The sequence below is a fragment of the Triplophysa rosa genome, linkage group LG12 (assembly GCF_024868665.1).
Source record: "Triplophysa rosa linkage group LG12, Trosa_1v2, whole genome shotgun sequence".
In the NCBI taxonomy this organism is placed as follows: domain Eukaryota; kingdom Metazoa; phylum Chordata; class Actinopteri; order Cypriniformes; family Nemacheilidae; genus Triplophysa; species Triplophysa rosa.
The window spans coordinates 25,045,076-25,055,512 of record NC_079901.1 but is presented as its reverse complement, the minus strand read 5'-3'; the positions used below and the strand labels follow the sequence as shown (position 1 = coordinate 25,055,512).

At 38.7% G+C, this 10,437-nt stretch overlaps 1 protein-coding gene across 1 annotated transcript in view; it reads left to right on the top strand.

Annotated features, from left to right (window-relative positions):
• Positions 1–194: 194 nt before the first annotated feature.
• The window catches only part of hcn4 (hyperpolarization activated cyclic nucleotide-gated potassium channel 4), a 59,819-nt gene continuing 49,576 nt past the window's right edge, over positions 195–10,437 (top strand). The window contains exon 1 of the mRNA XM_057348140.1: positions 195–1,244. Within this exon, the coding sequence (XP_057204123.1) occupies positions 610–1,244 (635 nt within the window). The 5' untranslated portion in view covers positions 195–609. The remainder of the gene's footprint in view (positions 1,245–10,437) is intronic.

The window sequence follows — 10,437 nt, the reverse complement described above, 5'->3', positions numbered from 1 at the left end:
AATACACGAAGATTTTACGAAGATATTTTTCAAGGATTATCGCAACTCTCTTATCGTCTTTATCGTTTGTATTGATAAATCAACGTTGATGTTCAGCGATATTTTGAGGTGAGTTGCGTGAAGGGTTAGGTGTTGTGAACCTGAGGGGCAGGGGGCGGGGCTTCCCCCGCCGCTGTCGCTTCTATGGCAACCTGATAGATCAGTCTCATCGGGAATATTTTCGGAGACGGGATCAGAGCGGCTCTGGACGGCGGTGATGTCGGCGGCTGCTGATGTGATTGACAGCCGGTAAGGATCTTGAGGGTCCGTGACCTCTCACATGTGATGCTGAGGAGCCTTCAGTCAGTATTTCTCCTATATACAGGATTACAGAGCAACACGGTGCCTTGGAACTGGGGTGTAATGATGAGACCGGAGCGAGAGAGGATCCGCGCGAGAGAGCATGTTTGGGTAACCTGACGGTCGGATTGAAGCTTCAGCGACACACAGGTGGGCTTTGATCCTCCGGACACGGAAACGGAGGGATCTGTGGGAGTAATCACATCAGTAGCATCACCACACTGGATTCACGTGTCATTGAATTGATCACGCCGCCGTTTCAATGTCATAATGGACAAGTTGCATTCGTCCATGCGTAAAAGGCTCTACAGTTTGCCACACCAAAAAGCTGCGATCATGGGTGATGCTGAAGAAGCGGACAAGGACACCCGGAGGAAGAGTATCCGAATGAAGCCGCTGCCTTCGCCCACCTCGCCGGGAGGCACCGGGGACACCAAAAGCGCAGAGTCCGCGATCATGGAGACGGACATCGGGAGATCCGCCAAAACCAGCTCCAACGGGGACTGCCGGAGATTCCGAGGCAGCCTTTCGTCCATCACCGGTCGGCACGTCCACGACTCGGATGCAGCGGAGGAGAGGCGTCTGATCACTGACGGTGAGGTGACCCCGGGCGAGGAGAGCCCTCCTGGAGCCGCGGGCGGCGGCGCCGGTGTCGGTCGGCAACAGGAGGGCAGCCCGGATCAGCCGGCGGGCTTTATAAAGCTGGAGGGCATCGATCAGATTTTACCGGACGACGAGAGGTATTATCAAGCGGGCTTCATGCACAGGCAGTTGGGGGCGATGCTGCAGCCCGGGGTCAACAAGTTTTCCCTGCGGATGTTTGGCAGCGAGAAGGCGGTGGAGCGGGAACAGGAGCGAGTCAAATCCGCTGGATACTGGATAATTCACCCATACAGTGATTTCAGGTAATTTATCATCCATCTTCATATAGAAATATGACTTGTATGATATATATCTACTTGCTCCCCGGGCGCTGCAGTGATAGCTGCCCACTGCTCCGGGTGTACGTGTGGTCACCACTTGCTGTGCGTGTGTTCACTACTCTGGATGGATTAAATGCAGAGGTCACATTTCGGGTACGGGTCACCATATCTGACTAATAGGTCACTTTCACGTCACTCACTTTAAATACTTCTCATTCTACACCTGGTGGGGTGACATGGCCCCCAAGTATTTCTCATATACTGTATGTGTGATCTGATGAAAACGGTTTCAAGTATTCAAGATATTAATAATGTCAAACAAGCAGTAAAATAACTGCGTGAAACTGGATTTAGTGCATCTCATGAGTAATAGATTTTCTCACTTTCTTAATCTTGAATTTATTTTAATTGAGTGTCTTGTTTAATTTCATATAGCTAACTGTTTAACGCATAAGATATCTGTTTTATTCATTTTAACCATTTATATTTTAATTGTCATTAACTCCCAAATATCACTTTGGCAAAAAGGTTTTTGGTGGCTATTGTTGTGTGTATGGAACTGTGTTTTTACAGCCATTTTGCATGTGATCTGCATCTGACAGTAGAACTGGATTATCTGCTTGTATTTGACAAGAAATCCAGACACACACTGACGCTCTCTCTCTCTCTCTCTCTCTCTCTTTCTTTCTTTCTTTGGACGCCTGTGATTGGGTTCTGTTTACACACTGTTTTCATTCATGAATCTGTGAGTCAATACAGATGTTTGTCTTATTTACCTGTTGATCCTGTGAGATGCTTTTATTCTTCTGGACATTATGAGATTGTATCTGAAGGATATAAGGCAGTGTTGGAAAGAACGGATATAATTGATTCATTCTGGTTTCTGTGAGAGTGTGTGTGTGTGTGTGATGAGATGAGATGCATTGTTTGTTTATGTTGACACAAGGACAGTATCTGGACTTTATATATTGGTGTTTCTCTGAGATCGTATTGTATTCTGTTGCTTTAACCAGTGTGCACACATGTCATCCAGGCGTGCTGGTGTGCTTCAGGACCCGACACATTGTTACTGTGACTGGGATAATAATATCTGTGTCTCTTTCTCTGAACACAATAGAGTGAATTTCCAGCACTGATTACAGGCCTTATCTTCTCCCTCATATACCTCCATAATTACCAGCGCAACGTCACACGCCACAGCATCATTACACAAGATAAAGAACATCAGCGCAGTCTTCACATGGAGGTCTGGGGATTCTCTTGCGCACTTTCTAAACTTTGTCTTCTTGTTTACATTCCCGGGTTAGCTAGGACATCCGTTGTTTTTGCTGAAATGACTTGTTGAGTAGGGTCTTGTCTTATCATTATTGTTTTTGTAGGGTTGGATCAGTGGAAGTTCCTCACTAATATACCTTTGAAAGCGTGTGTGTGTGTGTGATATTCATGTTTTTATATTTGCACAGTCTTGTCTCACTTTCTGTCCCACATTTGGCCTGTAGTAATTTGTCAGCTGTAGACCGCATCATAACCCAAATCGTATGTTAGTATGTGGCTAAACTAAAAATGCAATTCTCTGATAAGCATGAACTTCATTTTATTAAATTTTATGAACTTAATTTCTACATGTAAACATAAGTTTGTAGAGGCTTTTTTAGTGTCTCGTTTGACAAAATGATTTCTCAGAGTCACTTTGAATAAAATTCTATGCAAAATGAATAAATAAAATGACAAAAAGAATACAATTTATATACAGTGCTGAAAGAAGCAAAATGTCCAAAAGGCCTGTTTAAAGCCTCCAGATCAGTATAGATTGCAAAAATAAGAAAACTAAATCAGCATGCAACAGTTAACATCACTACAAACTAAAGAATACAATAAATAAGATTACAACAACTACACATTTCCATTAGGAAAAATACTATTTAAAGGGACAGTTGACCCAAAAATGAAAATTCTGTCATCATTTGCTCGCCCTCATGTCATTTCATACCTGTATAAATTATTCTGATGAACACAGAGAAAGATATTTGGAAGAATGTTAGTAATTTTCAGTTCTGGGACATCATTCACTACCATTAAATGGTAGTCAAAGGTGCCCGAGAACTCTTTGTTTTCCTAAATTCTTAAAAAGATCTCATTATGTGTTCAACAGAAACAGAAAATACAACATATTTTTTTCCTACCATGGTAGTGGATGATGTCCCAGAACTGAAAATTGCTAACATTCTTACTTCTTTCTCTGTGTTCATTGGAACAAATACATTTTTACAGGTTTGAAACAACCTGAGGTTGAGTAATTGATGACAGATTTTTCATTTTTGGATGAACTATCGCTTTAAAAAGAATAACAATCAAACATTGGGTGAAATGGTGAGTTTTGAATTAGTATCAAACTTGTTTTAGCAATACTTCCAGCATTCTGTGAAATATGTATAATTTTTTACTTACAGTTGGGGACAAAAATATTAGCCCCCTTGGTAAATATGAGCAAAGAATGCTGTGAAAATAAATCTGCATTGTTTCTCTTTTTGATATTTTATTTAAAAAAGTCACAAAAATCCAATGTTTCATTGAAGTAAAACAATTTAAAGTAGGGGGGAATCATTATGAAATAAATGTTTTTCTGTAATACACTCAGGCCACAATTATTATCCCCCCTTTATTTAATTCGTTTTGCTACCTTCATTTGCAAGAAAATCAGATCTGAGTCTTCTCTCATATGTCCGATGAGGTTTGAGATTACATTGAGAGTCATCTGAGTCCATTCCTCCATACAGAAGTTCTCCAGATCCTTCAAATGTTGGTGCTGCCTCTTCTTCAGTTCATCCACTCATGTTCTATAGTGTTCAGATCAGGGAACTGGGATGGCTGTGGCAGGACCTTGATTTTGTGTTCAGCGAGTCGTTTTTTTGTTGATTTGGATGTTTGTTTTGAACCTTCAATGTGCTGATGGAAGATCTAACCACGACCCATTATAAGATTTCTAGCAGAGCAAGTCAGGTTTTGATTTTTTTATCTGTTGGTATTTAATATAATCCATGATGCCATGTATCTGAACAAGATGTACAGAACCTCTGGTATAAAATTAGGTCCAGAACAATGAAGTTCCGGCAGTATATTTAAATGTGGACATGGGGCACTTTTTTTATCCCTGTGTGCACCAAACTTATCTTGTGTTCTTGTTGCCAAAAAACTCTGTTTCATTCCATATGGCCATAGACCCCAGTCCTGGTTAAAGTTCCAGTATGGCACATTAATATGGTGCAGTTTATTTTTGCATGAGAGCACAAGATTTGTTTCTTGAACAGTGTCCCAAACAACTTGTGGTGATGGAGGTGCAGTTTTCCTTTATTTTATGAAATGCTTTCTGACCCCAAAATTCAACTCATGTCTGCACTTCTCCATCTGTGATGTTTGAAGAGTCGTTGGCCACTCAAATTCTTCTCCTCACTGTGCAGTGAGACAATATAGACACACATTCTCTTTCAGGCAGGTTTGCAACATCTCCAGTCCATTAAAACTTCTTGCTCGTTTCCCTGATGTTGGAAATTAGAATTTTTATTGTTTTAACTATTTCTTTAAAGCTTCTTTCTATTTTGTGTAGCTCAGAAATCTTTTGTTGCCCATCAGAACTATATTCTTTGGTTTTACCCATTGTGATGAATGATTAAGGGGGTTTGGGCTTTGTGTTACTTAATATTTATTCTCCTGTGCAAAAAGAAGTCATGACTGGACAACATCATGTTTCTAGTCACCTTGGTGTGCATCAATGGGAATATACTTGAGAGATGTTTGACTCGTAAAACATTCTGGGGGGCTAATAATTGTGGCCTGAGTGTATTACAGAAAAACATTTATTTTATAATGTGATTTTCCCCCACTTTCAATTGTTTTATTTCAATGAAACATTGGATTTTTGTGAATTTTTTTTAATAAAAGATCAAAAGGAGAAACAATGCAGATTTATTTTCACAGCATTCTTTGCTCATATTTACCAAGGGGGCTAATATTTTTGTCCCCAACTGTATATATTTGTTCAGAATGAACTTTTATGATGTCTTATGGAAGAGTCTTTGTGTCGAGAGCTTTCCTGTGCTGCCTTAACAGGTTGTCTTGATAGGCAGCTGACTAGTTTTCGGAACAGAGATAATTCAGTACATCGTTTGTCAATGACATCATCACTCATTCCTCACAAAACACACTTGTGCTCACGTCCCAAATGCTGGTGTGTGCTGTGCGTCATTATCTTGTCATGCTCTTAAAGCACTTGAAGTGCGTTGCAGTGCGTGTTGTTGAGCAGAGACAGATGCGGCCCTGACCTCCTCTCGTAACGGGAACTTTCATGTTTTAATTGCATCAGCGTGGCCGTGGCTTATGTTTGCTGTGTTGTGTAATGGGAATGTAATTAGTGTTTTACCATACGCATGAAAATCAACCTCTGTTTAGCTGCACTTAAATCCACTGAACCTGCAATTAAAATCCTCAACGTCTTCATTCATCCGTACGCACAGAATAACCGTATCGCTTCGGCTCTTGGACAGAACACATGGGGCAGATCTGATGATGGGCAGAGATTATAATGAGTGAGATCCGCTCTGGATCACACGCTTCATAAGATCCAGCAAACACACTCATTGAAATGTCAAGGACTAGTGAATCGAAGTCATCTTGAGACGTTTTGAATTGACCTGTAGGAAAGCGCTCACAGTGAAGAAGTGAATATTGGATTTGTTTCAGTTTTAGTTTGAACTGACTGTGAAGTATATGACCGGATTGCATTTGTTTGTATAAGGTTACCCTTAACCAGTGTTGGGTGTAACTAGTTACGAAGTAATTAGTTACTGTAATTTAATTTATTTTCCCTTAAAAAGTAAAGTAAGGGATTACTCTATTTTTTCTGTAATTTAATTACAGTTACTTCTGATGTAATTGAACTAAATACCGTGTAATGCGATTTATGCGATACTGGAATTGACATTAAAATTCAAAGTGTAACTATAAAATGCATGAATTAATGTGTCTTTCTCACATTTGTAATACTTTATGTAGTTTTATATGATTTATTTGAAAGAATTAAGAGTCGTTTCATGTAGGGCTGCAGCTATCGATTCTTTTACTATTCGAGTATTCTACTGATTTTTCCATCGATTAATCGGGTATTCGGATAATAAGTACTTTTTCTTTATTAAAAAGCAATACTAAATATACAAGAGAAAATAAGACAGGTCTCTTAAAATGAGTAAAACAACTAATTTGTTTCCTTTTTAGAACAATTAGTTTTTATTGCTGAAATAGCATACATTAATATCTGTGAAAACTAAACCCATTTAGTACATTCCATTGCCATATTAAATTCAAAATGCAATATAATACAAATATATAAATAAGAAACATGAATAAAAATGGAAATAATAATTTCAAACAATAGCCTATGACTTTTATTTTGGCAGGTTGTCAGAAGACGCTTATTTTTTAGTATGTCTGTTTCTTCACTCAAACAATAACATGTTTGTGAAATAAACTCTCAGCGCAACTCTGGAGGTGAAGTTCATGTCCTCATTCAGCGCAGACGCAGACAAATTCATGAGCATCACGCGTGTAGCACGTTAAACTGTGCAGTTCATTCACTCAGACACGCAGAACAGACAGATGAAATGTGTAAATAACAGGATTCGGTGTCCACTAGTCCGCATCTAGTTTGATGGACTCAATGCAGCCGGAAAACAAGTTTCACTCGTAAAATAGACTAAAACTAAGTAAAATATCAGTTCACCATTTCAATAAGCTATTAGGGCTGTGACGGTGGCAGTTTTTTACCACCGCGGTGGTAATAGACAAATCGACCGCGGTGGTGCGGTGGTTGAGAAATATATATTATTTATATAAATAATATTTATATTATTATATTTGCGTGTAGCAACCACATGACGAGTGGAAGAGAAATATAGACCTTATTTAAATACTTGAAATTGTTAAATAATTGAAATATGATATCTGAAATAAATGAGGATGAAACATCCGTCAATGTTTAACGCGCAAATCCATCAGTGAAACGGCACACTACAGCATATAAAACATTTAAATAAACATCAGTAAATAATGAAAACTTAAATGATATAAGAAAGCTAAATACTAAATAAAAAAGCTCTTGTTGCAGTAACTTCAGTCAGTGGCGTATTAACCCTTACAGTCCTTAACAATTCCATTTGAAACAAACTGTTTAAACCTACATTGGCTTTCCTATTCAGATTGCCATAAAAACTTTACTTTTTCCGACTCGTTGATGTGAAACTTACTTGTTGACATTGTCCAGATTAAAATGTGTACAGCTGCACTAAATGCGCGTTCAGAAGATGTGCACAGGAGCGCAAATGAAGAGATGTCTCTCCGCAACCGCGGCAAAACCTGCGCGCGCTCCGACACTAAGCAAGCGGGTCATAGCCAGTTTTGATTTTACGTATCTGTTCATTTCACAACAAGATCCATTGCAAAACCCGCAGAATAACCTGGGTTTTGCCGTGCAGGCCTGCGCTCGAACGCACCAACGGAAACGTATGCCAATAATTTCTGTTAATTTAAAATCTTTTAAATAAAACCACCCACAACTGAAAGGCTACAACTAGCAATCGTTATCGCAACTCTCATATTTATTACACCTATATTTGTCAGAGTGACGTGCCCTACCGCCGGTGGCAGTTCACCACCGTCATGGCACTTTACCACCGCGGTGGTGCGGTTGTTACGGCAACCGTCACAGCCCTATAAGCTATCAGTTATTTATCAGCATGAGAAATACGTGTGAACATACTAAAATGCGTGTGTCTCACGGTGAATGCATGAGACTGTAACATGAATAGAGTTTAGCGGGCTGTGCGTCAGTAATAACGGTCCGTGGGGAAACGCAGTGCTCCGTGTGTACTGTAGTTAAATGGATTAAACGAGGCTTCGAGGCAGCAAAAATTGCCTCGATGATTTTTTGTATTCGAATAACTCGAGTTACTCGAGGAATCGTTTCAGCCCTAGTTTCATATCTATCCTTGAATCACTTAACTAATCACGGTTGATGTAGGATATAGAAAGTCATTAGTAATAAGTAATTAAATATTTTTTGGAGAGAGTCATTTGTACAGTAATCTAATAACGCTATTAAATATGTAATAAGTAACTAGTAATTCATTACATTTTCAGAGTTACTTGCCCAACACCGGCCTTAACATTGCACATGACTTGTGTCTGAAATCGCATCTTTTCTAATTTGTAACATTATTGAAGAATTCGGTGAACTTATTGAACACTAAAACAATGCATAATATATATAATAATTAAGGCTGTCAAACGATTAATCGCATCCAGAACAAAAGTTTGTGTTTACATAATATATACAGTATCTGTGTACTGTGCATATTCATTTTGTATTTATAAACATAACATACACATACTTGTCTATATATTTAGGAAATATTTAAATGTATTAATTTATATTTACCGATAATTGAAATTCTAAATAAACGTTATTTAATTGTTAGATTTTATTTTTCTCAAATATATGCATTCATGTGTATGTATTCATAAATACAAAATTAACATGCACAGTACACCGACATATATTACGTAAACACAAACTTTTATTCTGGATGCCATTATTCACGATTAATCATTTGACAGCCCTAATAATCATATACACTATAGTGTATACATGTGCACACATTGGAAACATGCTATCTGTCATCTTGTTATTGTCATGTGACTTTGCCTATTTATAAGGAATAATTTGGAAGTATGCCTTTTTGGACACAGGGATGCTCTCTGTCTCATGTTGTCTCAGCTTGACAGCTCTGAAAATAAAGATTAAAGAACACTCGCTAGCGCTTTACATTAGTCCTTGTTACATACACACTAATATAATTATCAATAGCAATAAAAAACGATCTTGCCCATAAAATAATTCTTGATTAACTTCACGTTGCTTATTAGCATGAATCAGTATTCGCTAATTTAATTTCTCTGCAGCAGACAGACACCGTCATCACGAGTGAAGAGCCGACTCTACAGGAACTAAATTAAATTATGTCATGATGAGAGATCAGATATAACTGAAATGTTTTATGCTGTGATTGAAAGTCTTTAATGGAAGCAAGAGCACATTTGTTGTTTTCATGCTGATGGTTTCTGTAGGATCTTCAGCCTGTATGTTCTCACATCAGGTAGGCTATTGTTGAACAGGATCTGTCTTGAAGGACGGCAAGTTTTCTGAAAGCAAGAGAGGATTCAAATTTCTAGTCATTTCCAGCTTAAGCTTCCACATTCCACTTTTAATTAAGTCTGTTATTCCACAGAGGGACGTCTCTGAAATGAAGCTGATCTTTCTCGAGCATCCTATAGTTTCTGGACTGAGAGGTTAATGAAATTACAGTCAGAAGTTAACCCGAGAACAGTTTAAGGATGACGTGTGTCATTTAGTTGCCGTCTGCAGTCGTTGTTGCATGTTAAAGGGACAGTTCACCCCAAAATTTCCAAACCTGTATTAATTTCTTTATTCTGATGAACACACAGGAAGAAATTTGGAAGAATGTCAGATCTCATCCACCATTTACTGCCATAGTATGGAAAATAAATACTATGGGAGTCAATGGGAGATGAGATCTGTTTGGTTACTGACATTCTTCCAAATATCTTCCTTTGTGTTTAGCAGAACAAAGAAATTTACGCAGGTTTTGGAGTAAATGATGACAGTATTGTCTTTTTTTTGGTTTAAACATTTAGTTTATAGCTTATGTGATGTGCAAAGACTACATAGGTTTGGTCAAGCATCTTGTCAGTGTTTGAAAACTGGCGTCAAGGTTGTTTCCGGTGTGATGTTTTGAGATGAAGTGAGCGGTCATGAGAGGTTAATTTGCTCTGATGTGTCTGTTGCCTGTCTCTCTACCGGTCTTGCTTTGTCTTTCTCTCTTTTCTCGCTGTCTTATCTTTTACTTGTCTTGGATACCAGCCTCACGTTTCCTAAAAGGGACTTACCTCCACACAGAATGAACGGATGTCATCTCTGTCTGCTTATTTCCCCCCCCCCCTCTCTCTCTCTCTCTCTCTCTCTCTCTCTCTCTCTCTCTCTCTCTCTCTCTCTCTCCCTCTCTCTCTCTCTCTCTCTCTCTCTCTCTCTCTCTCTCTCTCTCTCTCT